At 46.6% G+C, this 26009-nt stretch overlaps 1 protein-coding gene across 1 annotated transcript in view; it reads left to right on the top strand.

Moving 5' to 3' along the window:
- nrxn1a (neurexin 1a) overlaps positions 1 to 26009 on the top strand; it is a 740055-nt gene that overhangs the window by 311726 nt on the left and 402320 nt on the right. The window contains exons 8-9 of the mRNA XM_042333191.1: positions 10452 to 10655; positions 13998 to 14024. Of these exons, the coding sequence (XP_042189125.1) occupies positions 10452 to 10655; positions 13998 to 14024 (231 nt within the window). The remainder of the gene's footprint in view (positions 1 to 10451; positions 10656 to 13997; positions 14025 to 26009) is intronic.

Raw genomic sequence — 26009 nt, forward strand, 5'->3', positions numbered from 1 at the left:
GGGCGACAGCGAGTGGTGGGGAGGAGGGAGGTTAATGGGTTTCATTGCAAAAGAGAACGCATGGGATTCTGCAACTCACCTCGCCAGAGTCCGGTGTCTCGTGTTTAATTGTATTAGTGATGTCTTAAGAGATCTCCAGGACTCAACAACCCGCATACACCCACACGCACACACACCTAAGCACGTACATACAAATACATACATATACTCACACCCACATACGCGTAAATCCACACGCGCAGATAAACACACACACATATGAATATGATACACGAAGTTATGAATACGCGGAACAGAATTCTAGCAATTGAATGACAGTTTGTTTCTTGAATGGTATCATCAGCTTGTGAGCGATATTCAAGACGAGAGAGTTTTGGTGTCTACTTTGGTGCTTGTTATGCAGTACCAATGATTGGGAGAGAGCCAAAGAAAGCAAAAGGCAATTTCCACCTTCACTGGAAAAGCTGTTTATTTGGTCTTCAAGACCAAATAGGGGGGGAGGGGAGGGGGCGTGGTTGTCTGCGGATTAAAAGATACCAGGGTTCAACTGAGAAATTGTGTGAATCAGTGAATATCTCGGAAGGTTTGCTTGAAGATCTGGGAGTACTTGCGCAGAAGTTTCCTTCGAGAGTTTGTGTGGCTGCAAGGAAGGCCATGGTAGAGTAGGCTTGTACGGCCTGGAGAAGGATTGAAATTGCTCGGACCAAACATTAGTTTGCCTGAATTTCTTATTTTCTAACGCCAACATTTTTATGCTTGTTTACAATCCGGAGTTTGTCCTTGTGAGTTGCAAAGTTGTCTGGCAATGAATCCTATTAGTCAGATGATAAAACCAAGGTCTTGCCTGTCTAATCCAGTGATTCATGTGGGTGTTCAGTATCCCGAGGCACTATTGTGAAGAGTGGGGAGTTTTCCCGGCCATAATTCTCCCCCTTATCCAAATTAATTGGGCTGGTGCAGATCAGTCACTGTTTGATTATATTTCACCGATGTTCGCCTACCTGGAAAATAGAGTCACTATGCTCCAGAGTAAATCTTGTGAAGCGCTTTGAGATGTCCTCCCGACGCGAAAGGCGCTACCTCACATCCGAGGATTATTATTTTATTATCACATAAAATTCACTGCACTTCCAGAAAAAAAAAAGTGGTTCGTGCGAACTGCTTTGAGGCATTTTGAGATGAAAAGGTGATGCGTCAAATGAAGTATTATTATAATATTTAATAAAACCAGTCAGTGTTTTACTGCTCTGCTGGAATATTTTTTGCAATAGGTAAAATCCACTAAAAGGGGAGAGATATTGACGTTGTTCCTCTCGTGCTGATGTCCGCCAGTCACAGACTAGGATTGATTGCAATCAGGATGAAGCCTGTTTCTCCCTGTTGGTTCGAAGATGCTGAGTGGATGAGCGGTGATGAAAATATAAAGGAAACTGGTGGTGGGAGCGTAAAAAAATCAGGGAACTAATCTCTGCCATCGCAGGCATCATTATTATTAGTAGTATTATTATTGAAGTAATAATCTTTCGACGTCAGCCCCCCTCCCCTTGGCTTGATACCGCTTTAAACAAAAAAAACACCGACTGCTCTGCTCGGCCCATCGAACGGCAAGAGACCAAGTGATCGAAAACAGGAACATTATTATCGCAACGTTCTGAACTTACGCTGTGGGGGTAGAGTTCCCGCAGCAGCTGCGACTTGGCTTTGCTATTTGCCGATGCCACGTTTGCGATCCGCGACTGTTTGGATGGACGCCGCTGTGCGCAATTGGCCACAAAATACGCAGTCAGTTCCCTCGACGGTATATTCCGTGAAGAGCTTCGAGACGACTCGAAGGCCCGGTTAAGGCCGCCGTATCAAATAATAATAAAATTATTATTTTAACCCCTGGAATTCAGAGCTGAATATTGGAGGTGCAGTGTATCACGACGTACAAACACTAAATTCCAGCCGTTACTAATAATAATATTTTTAATGATGCCTCGCCTTTTCTATTGGGGGAGGGAGTCAAATGGCTTTGCAGGATTTACCGTAAACTGTGTATTTTCGTAGGCAACACACACAAGTCATTTCGGCACAGCGATGTCCCACAATAGCCATGAAGCAAATGACCAATATTTACGGTACGGGGATTGTCCGGTGGGGAAACCGGGAGAAACTCCCGTCTCTTTCCAAACAGTGCCATGAGATTTTTTGTCGTCCACCTGAACGGGCAGGTGGGACCTCAGCTCAACATCTGAGCCAGATCGGACCTCGCCTCCGACATTGCAATCGGAGTGTCAACCTTGTCCAACCTTCTGACTCAGAGGTGAGAGTGCCAGGCAGAAACGATTCTTGCTCACCACCCCACCCCCCCCAACCCCACCCCAACCCGTCGAATATCTGGACAGACTGTCAGCAGTGTTGGCTGCGGTTTTCCCAAATGAATATGTCGATAGATGAACCGGTACATTTTCCTGCCGAAAGGAAACTCGGGAGCGCAGACGCAGTGCTTTCATTTTCAACCACACGCGCCGAAGACCTAAATGGACAGCGTCGAGCGCAGTATCTTCTTGAAGTCAATCTGCAGGAATACAGGAGAGAGACAAAGGATGTTTTAACACTAATCATCATTCACTTTGTGGTTGTCCGTGTTGGACATTGCTGTGCGCAAAGCGGCTACAAAATGGGCATAATCATTCCGCTTTGCATTAAATCCTGCACGTGGCTTTGAGTGGCCCTCCTGATGTGAAAGGAGCGATATCGAACGGAAGGATTATCGCTAGGATTATTACCAGTGCCCGTCCTGACCCGATGACCTTAGAAGTCGGGCCTGTTGACACACGAGACGCCAGCGTGCAGATTGATTGCGGAAGCACCGAGCAGTCGTAATTCTGGTTGGGAATTTACGGAGCCGACAGACAAATTGCAAAACAAGGCTCCGCTGCGTGTGTTCATACAAATGCTCAAAATTAAAACGCTGCAAGGACATGTCTTTCATGTTCCTTTGTGCTCGTTGAATACCGTGACACAACTGGTCACAAAAGGAGTTTTATTTTCATGGTAATTGCAAAATCGCAGGCGTATTGTGTGCATACAACGGAGGACATGAATCGTGCATGGATATTTCAAGTAAGATTAAGGGCACGTGCTCACAGCAGCTCTCTAACCGTGCCACTTTACGCACAAAGCTGCCCAGCCCCTCGGAGTTATTCCGTTCAGGACCAGCTGCGAACAACTTACTGCTTTTTCAGCACTATGACGGCACTCCATATTTGACCCAGGGTTAAATAGCCACATTTCAACCCATCTTCTCAGTTGCACAACTTTGCAAAATATCCTCCCTACTGGCCGTTAAGAAAAACCTTAACAAGCTCAATCGGCTGTTTTGGTAAATGTTTTCCACGGCAGTTTTCTGAGACTGCGGGAATATTATAGGCGGCACTGAATAATTCACCAGCAAGGGAGTCCCACTGTTGTACTCCTGTTAAAAAAGCATGCCATTTTTTGCTCCATTTTTTGCTATTTTTTGTTTGGCCAGTCGGGGATCTGATACGTACAGAAATCCATCACCGCGCTTAAGAGCGTTCAAAGCAGTGCATCCAAAGGGTATGGAGTTAAGATAAGTCGGGAGCAGTGAGACTGGCAGTGTACTTTGCTCTAAGAGCTGGAGCAGACTCGATGAGCCGAATGGATTCCTTAATGTGCTGTTAATTTCTATGCTTCTAACCAGGCTTAGAGTCCCATTCCACATAGGTATGTATATACATATTTTTGCTCCCATTAACAAAGGGGTGCGATCAGATTGAACACTTAACCTCTTCAGTATTCTTGCCCCTTTGAACCACTGAGATCCACGTGTCTGGCTCCGTACTGGTAGAACAGAATCAAACAGGAGCGACAGCTGGGAAATTGTCCGGTGTATCTGCAGAAGGATTTTGCCTTCTTTTTTTTAAAAAAAAAATGGATAAATCCACCAGATTCACTCGAATGCGGGCGTGTCCTCCCAATGCACGGATAAGAATCCTGAGATATATCTCGCCAACCTGCGCCTGGTACTCTCCGGGATCAGGTAAGCCGGGAGCCATCCATCAGGGGAGAAAGCGCGCAGTCCGTTCCAAACATGGGAATTTCCATGCGCAGGTTGCACACGTATGTGGAACTCTCGAGGCTGTGTTTTTTATACTTCAAAGAATGGGTTTCCGCGTGTATCAGACATCCTGCTGACGCCCCCCCCCCCCCCCCGCCCCCCAAAAAATAATGTTTCTCCGTGTGATCCTGTTCTGCCAACCGCATTTTTCTTTCGTCTCATGTCGGGAGAACGTTTCAAAGCCCTTCCGAGCATTTACTGTGAAGTGTGTATTCTGCAGGTGAAAGGTATAGATGAAAAAAAAAAGCCCTTTAGCCCATTTGAGTTTATCTTTCTAAAATACCCGCCCTATCGGCTTCCCATCGCAGAGTCAAGCTGTTTTATTTCTCTTCGATGAGTCCAACATCCTTGCCTGTATCTGCCAGTCTGGTGAACTGCTCCACCTGTGATTGAGTGTCCTCTGTGTTAGGAAATAATAATAATAATAATAATAGTAATCCTCGCATTTGATACAGCGCCTTATCACGTCTTCGAGACGTCTCAAAGCGCTTCACGGGATACACTGTAAAGTGAATCGACTGTATATTTTGGGGGCAAAACACTTTCTGGGGTCTTTCCTTAAATGGTCTAAAAGCCTTAACCGGTGCCCTCTTGACTTGCTTCAAAATGTAGCATTCACCTCAGCGCACCCTGACAGTGTTGTTTTGGGTTTATTCACTGCGTCGCGTTCACCATCTCCCACACCTTTCTGTAATATCCCCTGTGAGGCCTCTTTTTATTGTTTTGCGTAATCTTGGTTCGTGTTTAAAATGCCCGGTTTAAAGGCTGCCACTGAGAGCCATCTGCTCACATGGCCCATGGCTTCTGACAGCAGGTTTACTCAGAGTTGACCTCTGGTTCTGACCAGAACACGACACGCCCTGAAGGTGGGGAAACCTTAGGCAAGTTTCCTTGCTCCGCACGCCTCTGTTCACCTGGCAATGCAGGAACCCGGTTGCTAGTCGATCGGCGGATCGCTTCCTGGGGGTACTAACTACTTTAAAAAAAAAGTGGTCGCTCAACCCACGGCTGTTTGTGGGGACGCTGCTGTGCGCAATTGGCTGCCGCGTTTCGCCCACAAAATACGCAGTCAATTCGCTTTACACTATATTCCATGAGGTGATTTGAGACGTCTAGAAGACGTGATAAGGCGCTATATCAAATGCAAGGATTATTATTATTATTATTATTATTTTTATTATTATTAAGCCCTTGGTTTGGCTGCTCTTGTGGCACACACTGCCTCCTGCCCGTGCCGTTCTTGCCAGGTGTTCTTTTGCCCGGGGGCCCGTCTGCCCTCTGCTTCCTCCTCTTGCGTGCAGGCACTACCGCAGAAGCAGTCACCCCTTCTAGGATGGGAATCAAAGGAGGAAACTCCTCCCTCCCTCCTCACCCGCTCCTCTACACAAGAAAGTTGTTGGCAACAGACTGAATAGCTGGGCTTTGGCTCGCGGCCAGTTGTTTTGATGTGTCCAGATTGTTCGATCGCAGGCAGGGCACCCTTGGCACCGGTCAAAAGCAAGCTGTCGGGGGCGGGGGAGGGCGAGGGAGGGGTGGGGGGGGAAACATCGCCCGAGTGTGTTTGGTGGAATGTGCTAACTCCACCATCCTGTGGCAAAGTTCAGCCACTGCAGATAGCACAAAACAGTGCTCAGAGCCAGACCTTCCACGGCCCGGCAGTCAGACTCAAATCCCGCTCCCACTCTGTTCGAGGAGCCCGTCTCTCCCCCACCCCTCCACCCAAAAAAAAAAACTCGCCCCGGATAATTAGCTTCAGAAACGTGCCGTGAAGCACGTCAAAGAATTGTCCGCGAACTACTGTATCCCTGACTGAACTGAGTAAGCAGGACCATCTTAAGGGAGTGTGTGCGAAATACAAAATGGAGGCTTTACAGTCAGGTCTTTAGTTACGACTCGCTGACGTCGTTAATCTCGACGCGCGCAAACTTCCTCCGCCAAGACGGGAAAGCCTCTCTTTCTCGTCCGGCACGTTTCAGCCTTGCATTTGACGGCCCGCACACCACTCTCCAGGCAACAGAGACAAGCCCACACGGGGCTCAATGCAGCCAGGAGTGTGGTGATCTCGGCGTTCAGGTTTCACAAATTAATACCTGAAGGTGGTAACGAAACTCCTTCATATTTGTACAACTGTTAACCTCGTGTCCCACTAGAGATTCCACCCCCCCACCCCCCACTTCCTTTTTTACGTCAGTGTTATTACAGCCGTTATCTCCCGATGAGTGATTCCAAACTCTCGGGTATTTCATTGACAGTGCTTCAGTGCCAAGGTTTTTCAGGTGAACAGGGGGAAAAAAATGCAGGTGGGGAGACAGATGTCACAGCGATATAGTTCCCCTGCCTCCATTTCCATTGTAAAATGCGTTATGTAACTGCCTGCAGGAGGCTGGGTTGCAGGTGTGCAAAACACTTGTATTTTTATGCTAAATTTATACAATTTTACACACGCAGACAAAATGCACATCTACATCCATAACTACATGGACCCACACACACATACAGATATACTTACGTATGTATTGATAAGCACACAAATACATACATACATACACACACACACACACACACATCCATACATACATACATACACACACCTGCATATATACGCACATACATACACACACACCTATGCAAATAAACACAAGTCTTTGAGTATTTAATTTTAAATCGAATGAGAGTACGTTGCAGCACCAAACATCAGAGGGTTTCTCAGAAGCATTCTCCATAGCGGTTGTGCAGTGAATAACCTTATACCTTTGGAACGTGGGGTTGAAGGCATTTGAGTCTGGTTGGACATTTCACACCCTGGGGGTTAAATTGGTTTCGTCACTTTCAACCTAACTTGAACACCAAACTGGCAATTGCATTCGGAGAGTTTTGCAAGAGTTAAAGGCGCTAATACATGTAAATTGTATTCTACACTATTTGGAGTATAGAGCTTCTGACTATTGGTCCTTATTTGAAGAGTATTTAAAAATACTATTTTGTTTGGCAAGTTCTTAAATGCCGTAGTAATTTTTGAAGCTGCTTTTCTCTTATTATTTGGTCACTCAATCCACGACTGTTTGTGAGATGTTTCTGTGCGCAATTGGCTGCCGCATTTTGTACACAAATATACAGTCAATTCGATTTACAGTATATTCTGTGAAGCGCTTTGAGACGTCTCGAAGACGTGATCAGCGCTGTAACAAATTCTGTTATTAGGTCAGCTGCTCCACTGTTTAATTTAGACCTCGTCATTAAGGTGAGAGATGTTAGTGTTGGGAAATGGCGTAATATCCTGTCCTGTGCACCTTGTAGAAACGCAAGGATTATAGTCAAAGTCCAGACTGAATTCAACAGTTTAGAAAATGCTGCACACTCCGAAATAGAGTAAACCGGGGTCTCAGGTTGAATTTCTCCCCCAACGTTTTACCAGCTTACAAGAGCTCAGGTACTCTTCTTTAACAACACGTCTGACACGCAAAGCATCCATGCAGCCCTGATTGTGCAGGAAGGTACATGTTGAAAGCGAGGTGTCGTCAGTAAAGGCAGCAGACTTTCTTTTGGGTCGGCCGGGTGTCTGACACACGCGGAAACCCAGCGCCGTGTGCTTCAGAGTATCCCAATCGAACTGAGAATTCCATGCATCCCCACCTGCGTCGTGGAAATCCAAGAGATAGATTGTTGGAGGGACCCGTCCGGCTTACCCATCTCCGGTATTAAGCACAGGGTGGCAAGAGCCAAGGCTTGGGGGCCCCAGAGGGTGCGTTGGGGTAACTGCTGGAGCCTAACCAGCCAAACCAGCCTGTGAGCGTCCCGGTGGGCGACACCTCTCAGTGTGAAGCGGGTGACGGCATTGCCCACCGACTTCGCGCGGTACCAGGCCTAAAAGGGAGTTTAGGAGGAACTTCTTCGTGCAGCGGTGTGAATGTGGAACTTACCGCCGCGAGCTTCGCTCGAAGGAGAAAGTGCGTTAGTCTGTTCAGGAAACAAATTGATGCGGGCGCGGGGAAGAGAGAGAGAGAGAGATAGGAGAAGGGAATCCGGAGAGGTAGAGGTCTCTTGTGGAGTGTAATGCCAGCGTGGACTGGATGCCAGATAGTCTGTTCCCATGCTGTAATGTTCTATATAATTCAGATAGAATGTGTGAAAACCGCATTGCGTGTCTTTCAAAGAAATGATTGGCAAAGATACAGTCCCGATTGTTCTGAATACTTGAATTGCACAGAAATAACTGGAGGAACTTAAATCCTGATTTGGCTATTATTTCCCCCCCCCCCCCCACTCCCCTCCCCCAACTTGTAACCTCCAAGCAGCGAAAACTTTGTTGGCGAATTTAAGCCCTCCCGTAAAGTGGTTGAAATTCGTACCGTCCCGTGAGAATGAACGTCAAGTTTGGGTCAGTGCAGTAGCAGCCGAGTGCTGCAAACAAGGAGTGCGCATTCCCCTGTGTGTCCCACAGATGTTTTCAGTAGACTCTGCAATTGCTGAGTACGAATAGCTACTTAACGGCCTCCCCTATGGAAGCCAGAAGATCAACACTGCAACTAGCAGAAGACAGAGCAGATAGGTTCGTTCCCCTGACAGGCGGAGGGTGGCAAACCTCACGGAGCAGGTCCTCGACCAGCTGGTCTTTGATCAGCTCAGCGCACAGCCCTTTCCTTCGCTGACACTGACGCAGCGTCTTTTTTTTCTTTTAACGCCTTCCCCCCCCCCCCCCGTCGAGTCCTGCTGTAAATGCAGAGAAGTCCCCGCTGAGCTTTTTTCAGCCTTCGCATCGATACACGTCAGGGACGAGGAAAGAAAAGAAGACACTGTTTTTTTTTTTCCCCCGTTAAGACATGAAAAAGAACGGCCACCGCATGCGGCAACTAGTGACAGTTAGACGATACACCTCAGCGAGGAGCCTTGCGTGACATCAGGAGAGCACACACAAATCATTCCCAGTCGAGCTGTTTAGAGAAACCCTTCACGTACGGATTATTATTCAATGGCTAGCAATCCATATGTATTGGAGTCCTGTAGCTCAGTGGTTAGAGCACTCGCCTTGCAAGCGAGACACCTGGGTTCAATTCCAGGCAGAGGGCGAAACCTTGAGCAAGTTTCCTTACTCCACACAGAGCCTAATAATAATCCCTCCAAAACCAAAAACAATAATAAATTGGTCATTTTCAGTCCCCGGCTGTTTGTGGGACATTGCTGTGCGCAATTGGCTGCCATGTTTCGCCTACAAATATACAGTCAATTCACTTTACAGCATATTCTGTGAAGCACTTGAGAGGTCTAGAAGACGTGAAAAGCGCTATATCAAATGCAAGGATTATTATTATTATTTGTCGAAACAGCACTCTCAGAAATATTGGGGTAAGCACTTCTTGTTGACAGTCGCTCATCTACATGCACATCAGAGGCACCAATCCTTAACAGTTCTACAGCGGTATTTTTCCGCTATATTATTCAAGCAGCGATAAACTCTTGGCCTTTGCGCTCATGAAGTGAGCACACGATCCATTTGAGCAAAGGGAAAACGTGCAACTAAAGTGAAACTTAAACCAGGAGGGTTGCTGAGACTATATAAGCCTGATGACATAAATGAGGTATCTCTATCTTTTCGTGTCTCGGTGGGCACTGCGCTTAAAAGATGTCAAAGATCTCACAAGATTTGTTTGGGTGAAGAAGGCCTATGCGATCTCATCTTTCTTGAATACCAACCCTACTGTCCCACCATCACAGCATCAAGCTGTTGTTTTTAAATGAGTCCCAATGCCCTGACCTCAGCCACAATTTCTGGCAACCTGTTCCAGTTGTTAATTGCCCTCTGGGTAAAGAAATACTTCCTGGTGTCTGCCCTGAAATTGCCCTTTGCAACTCCAAACCTCCCGTCTTGGTGAATACTTTATTGCAGATTGTTATCCTATTCTAACAACAGTCCTGGTAAGAATTGGTGCAGTAGACGTACAGTGCCTTTCTCAGCGGCAAGCGTTTCACAGGATTTACTGGAACGTGTGGTGACTGTGCACTTTGTGGGTGAATGTTTAAGCAAGCATAGCACATGAAACACCAGGGCTTCATATCGCACCTACGGAACAATAGCTAAAACGCCAAATAGAGCTAATAGCCTGCGAAAAACGATAGCACTCCTGAGCGCCGTGGGCGCTATGAGGCAGCCGATGACAAAATAAGCCGCTCTCTGTCGACGTTTACCGAGACTGTACTTTGAATTGCTTCTGAATCCAAACTGGCTGTAATTTGAACCTTTGCAAGCAGGAGTTATATTTATATGGTTGTGTGTGTGTGTGTGTCTGTGTCTGTGTGTGTGTGCGTGTGTGTTTTTCTTACACGACAGAGGCAACGGTGTTGAACTACGATGGAAGCAAGTTCATGAAAATCCAGCTGCCGGTTGTGATGCACACAGAAGCCGAGGATGTATCATTGCGCTTTATGTCCCAGCGAGCGTACGGCATCTTGATGGCCACCACCTCCCGAGACTCAGCGGACACTCTGAGACTGGAGCTCGACACAGGGCGAGTCAAGCTCACCGTTAATCTAGGTAACATCCACTTCACCCGACGTTTCATCACATTTCAGGTTTTTTTTTTCCCCCCACCCCCCCACCCCCCCCCCCCAAAAAAAAGCTTCACCTCATTGCAAAAAATGTGATCGTCGGATTTTTTATCGACCCAATTATTTAAGAAAACTGCCAATGAATCTTATTGCAACATTGTCCTAAGCCCATCTTTTGAGATTTTTATGTTTTGCCGTAGTTTGGCTCACCCTCCCATGATTAAAAGACAATTTCTTTTTTTGTTGTTCCATCGTAAATAATGCACCGTGTTCAAGGAGTTTCTTGAGCTATGTTGTGAATTTCGTTCTCACGTCCCTTTGGTTTTCTTCTCCACGTTGTTCAGACTCATCGTTTCTGTCTTGTTTGGGACTCTGAAATGAGAAGCCTTTATGATTGTTTTGAGGTGGGAATAAATAGCAGAAGAGGGTTTCGTTAGAAAACAGCATAGAGTAAGCGCAATGTGCAGGCGCAAGAGATAGAATCGCACGATGAACCACGTAAGTGACATTGTGCGCTAGGTCTGTAAATTTATTGATGGCTAATAACACAGCGATTATTTTTGAAATGACAAAAAAAAAAAGGATCTGCTACAGGATTTTGTAAATTACATGTTGAAAATCCAATTATATCGGGTTAGTTGAGAAATGCGAGCGTAAAAACATCTAATAATGTCTTAATGTTATTGAGATAAATGTGCGTAGAGCAGATGTTTGGAGACTACGATTGATGGCAGACTGTAGCTATTCATCTGCACTTTAATAATTGGGTGATTTCTTCTACATCATCAGAGTTCTTAACAAGAGCAGCTTCCACCGCTTCCACCTTGGTTCCTTTTTATCTTCCACGAGTTCATTTTTTGTTGTATTGTGGTGATATTTACGCCCTTGTTTTGTATCAAAAGATGGTACCAAACCCTTCAAAGGCCAAGGTCTGCGGCCCTAAGCAAACAGCCACGCGAACAAGAACATACAGCTTCTTTTACAGCGAAAATGCTTGCTTTGAACTCAGTTTTTTAACGCCTTGTGTACAATGACGTGACACTAAGGTCAGACAACTGGGTTAAGAAAAAAACGTACAGCCCCCCCCCCATACGAGTCAGTCTGCAGCGCTGGTTGAGAAAGAAGCCTCACGCCAGCGAGTTTCGGAACATATCGCTGTGGGTTTGAGACACAGACTCAGTGTTGTGTTCCTAGCTGGCTTGGAGTGAACGTTGGCACTGTGCATCCGAGCAAAATTATGCGAAATAAACTCGGAATATGTCCAATCCCAACCCCCACACCCCCAAACTGGAGAGAGAGAACAGCAGGTTCCCCCAGTTTGTATCACCTGGTAGAGAATCATAGAAACTGCAGCACAGGGAGGTCAGGTCATTTTGCCCATTGAGATTATAACTACTGTCAGCTCCTTTATAATCCTATTTTCTTGCGCCACTTCCCTCCTAAACGTTATATGCCGTTAGCATCAGCAGTCTCCGAGGCTGCAGCATTCCATGTTTCAATGCACCACGGCCGGCGGGAATATCTTCGTGGCTCCCTCGCAACTCTTACAGCGCAGAAGGAGACCGTTCAGACCAGACCGTTCTGCCCGGACTTTCGGAGAGAGCTGTATCGTGCGAGCCTTGCCCCATCCCCACGCCTCCCTTCGAACCTTTTAATTTTCACATGCACCTGATCGTCCTGAGTTTATAGCCCTTTTGCCGACCGGAGAGGAATAATCCGTTCCTATTCATTCTCCCCCCACCTTTCTTAAATGATAAGGTGGACCCGGTTTGAAACAAATAACAGTGGACAGCAAAACTGGGCGCCTGAAAACCTCCGCGACAACATTGCCACGAGAGCTGCCAATGCCCTCGTGGAATGTTTGCTTGCGGCTCCTCCTAGTGAGAAAGCGGGAGCACTGCCGACAATTCGTTTGTTCAGATCGATCGTAACCGTGGGCACGTAGGAACAGGAGGAGGCCATTCAGCCCCTCGAGCCTGTTCCGCCGTTCTGCGGGATCAGGGCCGACCTGCGTACCTCGCGCGCCCTCGCCCGCCCTGGCCCCGTATCCCTTAATATCCCGACCTAACAGGATCTTTCTCTCCCGACCCCCACCCCCACCGCCCGCCTGTTTCTGGTGACGGAAAGGTCCTGGTTCTCCTCGCTTAACAATCAAACGATGGCACCCCCCCCCCCACAGTCTTGGCGCGCGGATTTCTTTACACTTTTTTTTTTAAAAAAAAGAAAGAAAAAAATAAGTAAAAGCAAAGGATTTCCTGTAAGGAGGTTTGTACATTTTGGTCTTTGGCTGTTTGCACCCACTTTTCTGTCGCGGTTGACGACACATGACAAACCCAGCTACGTGAAAGTTAACCTAGAATGCATATTGATTGAAATTCCTCAAGGGTACTTAAGATCACCTTAAAGAAATTGGCCACCCAACGCCCCCTTCCCCGCACCCCCGAACCACCCCCCCCCCCCACCCCCACCACAACACTCCTCACCCGACGCATTTCACTGGCAAATATCTCAACACACATTAGTCCTTTTGACCTTTTATTTTCCGGGCGGGAGGAGTGGAAAACGTCCGAATCAATTCAAGCCCCGTAAATAACATTTACCGACTGTTTTTTTTTTTGGGGGGGTTCTAGAAAACAAATGTGTGTTTTTTTTTTGCTCCGGCAAGGTTTCAAATATTTTGGCTTGCTGAGCAAGTTCGCACACACGCGCGCGCGCGCGCTCACGCACGCGCTCACGCACGCGCACACGCGCCAAAAGAAATGGGGACACTTTGAACATTTGAATCGCATTCCTAAATTGCCAGAACATGTTCCGGGTAATGCCGTCTCAAAACTGTGCTCCCAGCAAAAGAAACGCTGTCAAGCATCAAAGAGCCTTTGAGGAACGTAACAATGGTCAAAGATACGTGATCTGGGCAAAGCGCTGTCTGCAACCCCACTGTGACGGAGCACAGCTTATTTTCAAAGTAGGCGGCTGTGTTCTTTCACAGATGAGGAGAAGCCTGCGACTTGTCTGGGTCAAATATCTTTGATGTGACAAAATTTCACTTCCGTCTAGGTTCGGGCATCACGTAGCTGATGTTTGCAAGTGGCCATCTGCTTATGTTCTTCACTAAAGACAGAAAGTAAGCTAAATAACCAATGCTATAGTGTGAACGCCACTCTGGCAGTAAGATTTTTTTTATCAATAACATTCAGAAAGACCAGAGTAAAATGGCCACAGTTGCGTGTGTCTGTCCCCGGAAGGGTGGAATGTGATTTTTTTGGATGTCTGCAGCTGTTACCTTGAAGGATGCAATTTCATTTTTCATCTATTCTTCCCCATCTAGACTGTATCAGGATTAACTGTAATAACAGTAAGTTGATGTTCAAAGTTTCTTTCACTCTTTTTTCTCCTACTTTAAAACACTTTGTAAAAGTAGAATTTAATTTGTTAGCCTAGAGCGAGATGTGTACTTTTAAGGGTAATTCAGAATGTAATTGCGATCTGTTTGGCCAAACAACGTTGCAAGGCCCTGGTCAGGTTTCAGATAATGCATGGAAAAACCTTACCTTAATTGCATGCAATTGGAAAGACCTTTTTTGTTTGTTTGTTTTTTTTAAAAAAAATGTCGAAAAGCGAGGATTGTGGCTTTCAAAAGAAAATGACAAACACAGAAAAGTTTCCTGGCTAAACCGCTCAAAGTGGGGGAAAAAAATACGACAAGAAATATTAACCAGTTTAATGTTCAGTTCAGTCGACGCCCTGAGATACAGCACATTTCAGTGTTCTGAACAAGAAGTTCCAAGTTGAAATATTAGATAATACGTTCAGCACATTTCCAGTGTACTGCTGCCATTGATTCTCGGTACGCAGAGTTTAACAAGGTTATTTGACCCAACAAACGAGGGAACAAGTTGCCGCAGCTGTGCAGTATTCAGTGACGAAACGATCGCAAGATTGCACTGTTCTTCAAAAGCACCTCTGTTGAACTTTTGGCCACTCGGATATACACTGCTGAAATTTGTTAGGNTTTTAGGTAAAACGAGAGAGAGAGGAAAAAAAAACCCCACAACCCAGCGAAACCCGGAGGCACGTGGCTCGCGGGAAAGTGCTTCACCGAGGGAGGAAGAAACAAATGAGGTGAACTGGTGAAGGAGAAGTAGGAGTGTGAAGGTGATGCCAAGCCTCGGTTTTCAAAAGCCCGTGGCTCACAGGCGATAGGGAAGCCCGAGGAGATAAAAGAGTTCCACAAGCTTTGGTTACTGGGGAAAGAATGCATTGGAGTCAGACATTTCAGTGATTTTTAATTTCTGCACAGCGAGGGTAAGGCAGGTAAGGCGACTAGCTTGTGAGTCAACGCATTCAATCCTCTGGAGGCGCAAGAGAGGAATGACCATGTTTCTGAATGATTATTACTTATTACCCACCATATTACAAAGGGATTATTGAGTGGGATCGGGGTGGGGTGGGGGGAATAAATGCTTTGGCCTAGTACAGGCAAACTGAGCTTCTTTGAGGCTATTTTATTCAATCGAAGAGGTGTGAACGTTTGGTCCGAGATCAAGGGAGGCAGAAAGAACAGTGAGACCCAGAGAAGAAGACGAGGGATTCAATGTGCAGACGTCCAAGGTAAGAGACACAGCTGGTATATCAGTCTTGCGAGAAACGTAGAAGAAACTGTGGCTTTGAGGAACGGAAAGAAGCAGGTTCCTCATTGCCCCCATTGCTGGAGGAGATCAAAGTTGTTCAGTGTATGTTTTGGGTCACGACATGTCAAGCGACTTGCCAGGATGGTGGAAAGCAAACTGGATGGGCCTTGGTCTTCTTTCACCCAGAAAATTCTTGCGTTCTTAACATAGAGCTTTTGCGATTGCCATCAAAACGTCAACTCTTCCTTTAAATATTTGTAATATTCCAAACATTGAGGTGTGTATTCCACAGCGTGTAATAGGTTTTGTTTTTTCAAAGCAAGCAGTTCCTCACAGAGATTTGTGTGGGACATCCTTTGCCCAAAATTGCTGCTACGACTCAATTCATATATCTATATATATATATATTTAATCCTTACATTTGATATACTGCCCTTCACATCATGGAAGACGTCTGAAAGCCCTTAAGATGATGCAATTGTATTAATAAGTGTAGTGATCATGCATTTTCCACGAGAACACAGCAGCCAATTTGTGCACCTCACAGTCCCATCAACAGGCACGTACTTCTTTACAGGATGGTGGTGAAAGTACTTGACAATATAGTAGCCGGATGTGATTGGGGACATGGCACAGATCTACGATTAGTTACGTTTTATAACCGAACGAGAACGGCAGCTGAGATCCGTGACTAGTGTGGCTAGTGGAGCACTCTGGCAAGAAACCTGGCTAGTGACAGTTCTTCCTCAATCTCTCTCATCCCCAGTTTGAAGGCACATTTGTATCCGTTGGGGGTAAGACTTGCACCCAGAAGGCACAAACGGCTGATCACATCAACAGGTTAGAGCCACGGAAACAACACCTATAGCGACTGATGTCACTCTTTACCATCCATCTTGTTGCCCGAGCTGAAGATATCGGCTCGTTTTGCTCCCACCACGTGTTGTGGTCTCGCCAACTGATTTCTCGTTGCCTCCTGTTGTTTTTGTCTTTTATTTTTTAGAATTAAGTAGCCCGTTCTCGCCGGTGATATTCCCACTCGAGTCAGCTTCAAATATACGATACAAAAGTCTAAAAAGCTGTACCTGCGTCGCGCCTTTCACATCGGGAGCACGTCCCAGGACGCTGGACAGTCAGGGATTTGGACCCGAGCTGACGTGGTGGGAATATACACTCGTGTGTGAGTTATACGGCCACCGTGACAGTGGTGTGGCCTCAGCACTCGCTGTCTGTGTGTAGCCGGCACTGGCGTTTTCGCTTCCTAAGTCACACCAGCCTGCACTCAAGTCCTCTTGCTCTGGAGTCTCCCAATGCCGCTAATCCAGATGTGCGAGGTGAAGGTAGGTCAGGAAGCTGGAAACCAGTGCTTTGAAACCAATGTTGACTCCACCATTGCCGCTCACCACTGCTGCAGACTTGACTTAAAGCATAAAGCTGCACAGTGTACGTACAGTGTACACAGATGAATACGACCATCCCAGCGAGGCCCGGCACATGCCCAGGTAAGTGAAATATTGGAGGCGGTTTCTGTGATCTTTTTTGGGGGGGGGGCTGGTCAGCCGGGTGTCTGGCACATGTGGAAACCCATCACCGTTGCTTAGGAGTAAAGCAAACTGCATCCCCACCTACAATTGGAAAATCCAGAGATATTTGTTGGAATGGAATGCGCACTCTCTCCCTGGAGGGTTGTATCCTGCTTTCCCTGATTCCGGAAAACGTTAGGTGCAGGTTGGCAAGAGCCAAGGCCTGGGGACTCCAGAGTGTGGGCTTGGGTCCCGCTGGGGTTTAACCAACTAAAACCGTTGGTTTTAGTTGGTTAAACTGGTTAGTTGGCGAGCTTTCCTGCTGCTTCTTCAGCCTGGGCCCTACCCTTTAGGGCTTTGGCTCGCAGGGTTAAGGGGAGCGGAGTACGAAGAGTGTCCCACAGTGCCTTTCTACGTGCTACTGACGAGATAGTCTGGCTGTGCCGTCACCAGCTGTGCCCTGGAGTCCTGCGGACCCGCCTGGCTCAGGAACTGGACGACCGAGACACCACAGAGGGTTGGCTCGATTCTGGCATTCCATTCCCAAACACGTCACCTTTCTTGTGCTGTGCAGGCCTTGGCTGAGACAGGTTGTGGTATCGTATCAGGAAAGGGCCTCAAGCTTGTCACAACTGGCTCGCCGACAAACAGAAGCTGTCACTCAGAAGACAGTCCCCGTGCTGATTCACCTCAGGTGTCTGTTGTACAATTTCAAACACGTGTCCTTAGGTAGTAGAAGACAGCACAGTCGAAGAGGTAGTTTGTTTAAGGCGAGATTTGAAGACAGATCGAGACCTAGGGGTCAAGAGAGGAATTTCTAGAGGTTTTTGGGTGTAGAATTGGAAAGCAGGGCCACACGTGGTCCCATTTGACAGACAGAATGTCCGCCCAGTCCTGCCAATACCGCATTAGAGAGTCAGCCTACACCAGTAGAGGCCAACCCATGGCCTTTGGGTTGGAAGAGACCCACTGAAGATTCACGCTCATCTCGGCGAGTCCATGTTCAATCGACAGTGCGTTTCCAGTTTTGTTCTCGGTTGAATATTTCTCGATTCATGCCAAAAAATCAAGAAACATTCAAACGAGAAAATTTAGGTTGTTGGCCGACCGAAAAGTTTGGTTCGCCGATGGCCTAGAATATGAGCTCAAGTTCTAATTAAAATATTGATCCTGAAGGCTTTTTTTGGGCCCTAAATGTTTTTTTTTAACACACAAAAGGTAGTGGAAATCTGGAACTCTCTCCCCCAAAGACTGATTTTCGATAGATTTTTGTTAGGTAAGGATTTCAAGGGATATTGAGTGGGTAAATGGAGTTGAGGTACAGATTAGCTGTGATTTAATAGAATGGCAGGACAGGCTCGGGGGCTGAATGGCATCCTCCTGTTCCTATAGCCTCTCTTTTCATTGTGACTATCAGATTGAGTTGATCAACTGTCTCAGACTGAAGGCATTTTGACATCGGGGTTGAGTTAGCTGCTTGACAAATACAAATACTCAATCAATAATACGGTCTCCTTCCTCTTCACCGATGTCTGCAGCGATGTCTCAGAGGGCAACTTTGTAAAGGACGTAAGATGCTAAATGGGAAACAGGAAGCAAAACCCAAACACTAAACTCAAAGCCACCAAGGCAGCAGGGTTGGGAAGAGCAATATTGTGACAAGGGAGCTTACAACGAACGGCAGGCAATGAATGGCTGGAATGGGTTACCAAGAAGGGTGGTTGACCACAGGACACTGGACTCGTATCGGAAACAGGGTGACGTTGCACTGTGAAGATGACGAGGTGGGGTTCAGAGCAGAATTAAGATTTGGCAAATAATTCTGTTAAAATAGTAATAATATATATACATACATAATCCTTGCAGTTCATAGAGTGCCTTTTGCGTCTAGCGGACTAACGTGTAGTTACTGTGCCGTTTGTGGGTGAACTCGGTAGCCAATTTGTGCACCGAAGAACCCCACACACAGCCAGTGAAAGACTAATTCCATCTGGGGATTGTCGGCCAGGACACCAGAGAGAGAGAGAGAGAGAGAGAGAAACTACCCTTCTCTTTTCGAATAGTGCCGTGGGATTTTTGACGTCTACCCTGGAGCAGGCAACCTGGCCCTCGTTTTTACATCTCATCCCGAATGTCGCCATGAATAGTTATTCCGCCCAATGAAAAGTGATGTGGTTTCACTGGAATAGTTTAAGTCAGCGCCTGGAAACGTACATTAACATACCAAAAGTCACTGGGGAATCACACGCAGCCCCGGCTCGTGTGGACATGATTGGAGATTTCAGCAGTCAGCCAGAATGTTGCGGAGATAGCAGAAATTTAATTATTGGTCCTTGCAGAAGCCAGTAAGCCCCTTCGTTTTATAAATCTTTATGCGATTGTTCTAGCTGTGCATAGAAATCACAGAAAGCAAAGATGTGAAGTAAATCCTTCAAACGGGTTAGAGTCGAACGCAAATGTGTTAACCTGAAAGTAATATTTTAATAAATATTTCTGTTCGGTGACTGCCTGTTCAAGTTGACGTCAAAGATCCCGTGGCACTATTCGAAAGGAAAAGGGAATTTCTCTCATCCCGGGGTCCTACCCAACAAATCCCCCGAATAAAATTAAATTGGTTATTCGCTCATGGCTGTTGCTGTGCGCAAATCAGCTCTTGCTTTCTCCACAAAGCGCTCATCAACTCACTTTACAGTATACCCTGTGAAGCTCTGAGAAGTCTCAATGGCATGATTAGTGCAATATCAAATACAAGGATTGTACAAACTGCAACTGCAGTGACTCCCTATTTTAACAGGATAATTGGATTAAATATATGTCTTTACAATTTGATGGACAGGGGTTTTGTACCCAATGTAGATTGAATGCCAGAACCGCAGAACCACAAGATAAGTTGCTTCAAACCCTTCTCACTCAATAAAGTTTTTCGTCAATTATTCGAGGTGCAATTACTGCCCGAAAATATAAAAATGAAGCGTAACAATGCAGCAGAAGCCATCTTGAAGCCAATTATTCCAGTTACAATTGCTGGATAAAGAGATCAGTCGTCAATTCCCAAACATAATTATTATTGTGTATAATTATTGTGGGAAATTTGAGCCTCATATTCAGGGCCTGTCTGTTTATAAAGACCATTCAAACGCGATCCCAACGCTGGTTATTTTCCAGACTTATTTCACTGCAACTATTAGTGTCTCGAAACACTAAGCAATTCATACGGTCCTATTAACAATAGATTATGTAAAGCAGGAAAGGGGAATTGTTATCAGCACATTGTGCCCGTTTTATCGGCTGTAAATTCACTCCAGCTTTTGTTCTGGTTAACCTTATTTTCCTGGGTGTGCCCTCCACTCAGCAAACACCCTCTCCCCACAACTCCCCTTCCTCCCCACCTTGAAAGCTCGACTTAAGATCCCTTTCGACCGCGCTTTCAGTCATTTTTGCTTCCCCTCCACACCTTCCTGAGCTTCCCCCCACCTCCACACCCCCGGCTCAAGCTCCCCCCCCCCCCAACCATGTGAAAGGTATCACGTAATTTGTTGTGGTGACTGCAGTTTTACTTTCAGCGCACGGTTAGCAAATGAAATCTGGGCTATTTGCAGTTAAAAGAAAGTGGCTCAGTCTGTGGAGATGCAGATTAATTAGAGTGGCAGCAATATGGGCTTGCAGGCTCGAGCAAAAAAAAGAAAAATCCATAAAATCTGACGTAAAACCTCAAGCGTAACAAAAGGATTTGAGCATTTCAAAATATGATCACTTTTAGATTGGAAGTACTGAACTGGAGCTTTATCACCTGCTGTGAAACAAGTCGCGAAATAAATAATGTTTAACATGCAACAACATCCTGTCGCTTCCTGTCAAGGCATTTGACAAAGTGGAACTTGACCACTTCCACCAAACTCAGATGCTTCAGACCCACCAGTGTTTTTTTTTTTGCAGCAAAGCTAAACCGGATTCAATGGCTCATTGAGAACCTGCGGATGGGAATTCGAATTTGTCAGAACGAAGGAAGATACTGTAGCCCGGAAAATAAGAACTTTTGCTCCAGTTTTTTATATATATATATGTATATAAAAGAGAGAGACAATGGGGATTAATGAGGCGAATTTCAGATGCAGGGAAAAAAAAGGGAGGCATTCTAAAGGAATTTGGAGAGATGAAATGGGGGAGGAGAAAAAAAGGCAAGGAAATTAATAATAATAATAATAATCCTTGCATTTGATATAGCGCTTTTCACGTCGGGAGGACGTCCCAAAGCGCTTCACAGAACATACTGCAAAGTGAATTGACTGTATATTTGTGGGAGAACGCGGCAGCCAATTGCGCACAGCAATGTCCCACAAACAGTCGTAGATTGAAAATGACCAATTAATTATTGTTTTTTTGGTTTTTGAAGGGATTATTATTAGGCTCTGTGTGGAGTAAGGAAACTTGTCCAAGGTTTGGCCCTCTGCCTGGAATTGAACTCAGGTCTCTCACTTGCAAAGCGAGTGCTCTAACCACTGAGCTACAGGACTCCACTGTAGAGAGACAGTGTGGAGTTATGTGACATCAATGCTCCAACGCACCACCCAGGACACTTACGTGGTCTAATAAAGTATCAGAACAGCTCACCTACCCCCCCACTCCACCCTTCCTGGTTCCTGCTGCTCTTGCATACAATGGAAAAAAGATTGGCACACAAGCTGAGGGTAATGGCTGGAAGAGTGAATTAAGGTGTTGCGAAGGGATTAGATTGCTCCTGAACGCAAAAAGCAAGTGAGACGAGTGAGACGGAGGTGTGTGGTTGGGACAGAAGTGGTAGAAGACTCATTCTGAGCGAGGGGTGGGAGGCGTGGTTGGTGGAGCGAAGAGAAGGCACTGGAGATGGAACTCACGGGCTACTTCCGAATCACGGAGGCAGAAAGTATAAGTTGATCGTTCATCCCACAAATGAAATGCACAAATAAGTAGGTCACATCAATGCGATCTTTACGCTCGTGTGACTCGATTGACTTGTGATTATAAATCTGTACTGCAAGCAGCCAAAATGTCATCAGGTTTTCAGGCAGATTGAAAGAATAGAATGAGCTGCCTTGGCTATAAGAGAGGAGCAGTCAGCAACGTATCAAAGCTATGCTTATACTGTGCTTTGTAGTTATTCACTGAGTCGACATATGGACAGTGAAAGGTAAGTTTGGAGTCTGAATCTGAATTTGGAGGTGAATCTCACTGCGGGTTTCCCGTAGACCACCTTAAAATGATTAGCACGTGAGTGCAAGCGGCAAAATTCATAACCAACGACCTATTCTTTTTTTAGTAAACGTAGCCCTTCCTGAAGTTCTGTTCCAGTCGTCAATTACCCTCTGTGTGTGCGTAAATATTTTTTTGGTACCTGTCCCAAAAATTGCCCGTTGCAAAACTCTGAACCTAAGTCCTCTTCTTCTGCTCTCGCGGAGAATCCGGAAGTATTGTGACGGGTTCGCTTTCACTGTCCCTTTTGGAATTCTTCACACTTCCAATGCGGCTGCATTAAGCGCTTTGAGACATCCTCCCTACACTCTACATATCTGCTCACCCCTCCGGGACTCTGTCTGTCCAGGGCCTTGGGATGTCCTCCCGAAGAGAAAGGCGCGACACCGATGTAATTTTGCCCTTGCTGCTCACGCAGACCTGCGTTCAGCGACTCGGGCAGTGACACGGATAGAGTCGCACAGATAGAGCCAGTTGGCAATAATGAGTGTCGTTTCCGGTAGGAAGTGAGCACAAGCAATGCCGAGACCTGCCTCCTTTGCCTTCAGCGGCTGCTCAGCAGCACCTGTGCGCTATCTGGTGCTACAATCGCGTGGCGTGACGCAGTGGGTAGGTGGCGAGTGGCCTGATCCCCAAGATCTCTCCTGGAGTCACCTAAAAGGTCCTCGTGATAAGGGCAGCGGCGAACTTTGCTGATGAAGTTTTCAGTGGAGCGCAGCCACCGTCCCCGAAGGCTTCAGCGAAACCAGATGGCCCGTTTCAGTCAGAACCTCTCTGGTGAGTCTCAACCTCCTGCTGCATTGCTTCTCTGCTAATAGCCAAGGCAGCTCACTCTTTTGGGGTCGGAGTGTCGCCTGGGGTAGCACGGGTGCTGAGAATGCCATCTGCATTCTTAGGTCGTTTTCCCCTCCTCCAGGCCGCCGCCAAATGGCTGCTCTACCTACCCCCTCGGGCAAAAAAACAAACTCACCTGCGCTATTCGCTTTCCCTGCTGTGGTACAAGTTTAAAATCTTCCCTTCCCCTTAAGCCCGTGGTTAGGCATTTAGTGGTTTTGCGGTGGTTATAAAAGTTCTTGCTCAGTGACGTCCAATAAGACCATAACCAGCTAAGCCGAACCTTTTTTCCTCGCATTTTGCTAAAGGAGCTCTCTCCCTCAATCCCTCGGCCTCGCACCCATCCTTACAAGTTTCCTTACTCCACACGCCTAATAATAATAATCCCTCCAAAAAAACAAAACAATAATAAATTGGTCATTTTCAATCCACGGCTGTTTGTGGGGGACGCTGCTGTGCGCAATTGGCTGCCGCGTTCGCCCACAAATATACGGTCAATTCACTTTGCAGTATATTCTGCGAAGCGCTTTGGGACGTCTAGAAGACGCGAAAAGCGCTATATCAAATGCCAGGGTTATTATTATTATTATTATTATTATTATCCCGCCTAAAGACTCTTCCTTTTAGATCGTGGCTTACCGCCCGGCTCGGTGTCAGATTCCGGAACGCGATATAAATGCAAGTTGTTGTTGTTGTGGCGGTAAACCTTTTAACTCGGGTTTTCTGACGTTGAGGTAGGAATTATGAAGAGCAGTGTTGAACAGTGGACAATTCAACCGCTGCTGTCATTCACTGATACCGTTTTCAGTCACTTTTTACGCGTGTCTGCGTTTCACCGAAATCCTAAGCCATCGGGGAATCCTGGAAAGGTGACCTGGTGTCATTTTTATATGATTGCCAGGCACTTTCCACATAGTGAAGAGTTAGCGTTGGTGAAGAACTTATCTGGAAAAAAAAAAAAAACACATTTATTTCACTTCAATGTTTTACGTATCGCAGACAACTCATATCATAAGAACACTGGACAACACGTGCCCATGAATGCACTGACTCGAATTGGCTCGTGACTGCATTGCTTTGCATTATCCCATGGTACGAGCTGAAAAGAGAAGGCAGTCTCTCCTGATGTCCAATCCAATCCCCCACCCCCCACGTAAAATTGGTCACTCACTTCATAAGAATTATAATCCTGCATCGTGGCTATTTGTGGGACGTTGCCACATTTGCCTATAAAATGCGCAGTCACTACAACAACAACAAAATCATTTGCATAGCGTCTATCATGTTGGGAGGATGTCCCAAGGAGCTGGACAGTGAGTGTTTCGGACTCGAGCTGGGGGTCAGGATCGGGGAGGGTGAAGGGCAGGGGGGGAAAAAAGGTGATCGAAAGCACGGTCGAAGAGGAGGGTCTTGAGAAAGGTGTTGAAGGGGGCAAGGGAGGGAGCGAGTTGGAGGGACTGCAGGATGAAGTTCCAGAGGGTGGGGGCAGGGTGGCTGAAGGCCGCCTCACCAATAATAATAATAATAATAATAATCCTTGCATTTGATATAGCGCTTTTCACGTCGGGAGGACGTCCCAAAGCGCTTCACAGAATGTACTGTAAAGTGAATTGACTGTATATTTGTGGGCGAACGCGGCAGCCAATTGCGCACAGCAATGTCCCACAAACAGTCGTGGATTGAAAATGACCAATTTATTATTGTTTTTGGTTTTGGAGGGATTATTATTAGGGCTCTGTGTGGAGTAAGGAAACTTGCCCAAGGTTTCGCCCTCTGCCTGGAATTGAACCCAGGTGTCTCGCTTGCAAAGCGAGTGCTCTAACCACTGAGCTACAGGACTCCACAGGCGGAAGCGGGGGACGTGAAGCAGGCCCGAGCCCGCTGAGCCGAGGGAGCTGGCAAATTGGTAGGGAGTTAGGAGGTTGCAGTGGTAGGGGGGGGAGTGAGACCATGGAGGGCTTTGAAGGTGAGGCCCAGGATCTTGAACTGTATCGTCTGTGTGATGGGAAGCCGGTGGAGTCGGGCGAGGATGGGAGTCTTAGAGACACAGAGTTTGGTGCGGGAGAGGACACGGGCTGCAGAGTTCTGGCTGATCTGCAGCCTGTGGAGGGAGGAGTTGGGGTGGCGGACAAGCAGGGAGTTTGCGTAGTGAAGTCTGGATGTTATGAACGCGTGTATGAGGGTTGCAGCAGCCTGCGGTGTGAGACAGTGGCAGAGCCCGGTGATGTTGCGGAGGTGGGGGAAGGCAGAGCGGGTCATGACTTGGAAGTGGGGTAGAAAGGATAGGTGAGCGTCAAGCAGGACGCCAAGCTTCCGGACTGGCTCAGTAAGGTGGAGTGTGCATTCTTAACTACACTTCACAGTAAAATCCTTTGAGGGCTTTGAAACGTCTCGATGACACGACAAGGTGCTGAATCGAACGTGGGGGAGTCCGAAACCAGGGCCCGTCAATATAAAATAGTCACAAATAGATCAAACAGGGAAGTTAGAAGAAATTTCTTCACACGCAGAGTAGTGGGAATGTGGAACCTGCCACCACAAGGAGTTGTCGAGGCAAATAGCATAGATGTATTTAAGGGAAAGCTGGAGAGGTACTTGAGGGAGAAAGGAATAGAAGGTGATGCTTGAAGGCTTAGTTGAGGAAGGGCAGGAGAAGGCTCATGGAGAGCACAAACACCGGCACAGACCAGTTGGGCCGAACGGCCTGTTTCTGTGCTGTATATTCTAATGTGTTCTGATGTAATGTGTAAATGAAAGGATTGTTGTCTGGTTGACACACTCGTGGACAGAAGTATCGTGCGTTATTTACTCGCTACTTGAACCCTGTAACGCACTTTTGTACCTCAAACAGTTGAGCGTGGTGATCCAACTGCAGCATGAGGAAAGTAGGAAAGACAAAGACTTACGGTTGACAAATGGGTAATTAATTGAAACTGAGTGCGAGCCAGCAATATATAAGCCATAACCTAACCGTTATATGTTACTATCTTGTGGAATTCGACCACGGACCAGATGCGAATCCTCTTTAAAAATGTAAGTGGTGCGTTGGAGCAGTGCATATTGAATCTCTCGCGGTGGCCAATTGCACACAAGAGTGCCCCACAAACAGTCGTGGATTAGAGT

This window comes from Callorhinchus milii, unplaced genomic scaffold (genome assembly GCF_018977255.1).
Source record: "Callorhinchus milii isolate IMCB2004 unplaced genomic scaffold, IMCB_Cmil_1.0 Scaffold3, whole genome shotgun sequence".
Classification (NCBI taxonomy): Eukaryota; Metazoa; Chordata; class Chondrichthyes; order Chimaeriformes; family Callorhinchidae; genus Callorhinchus; species Callorhinchus milii.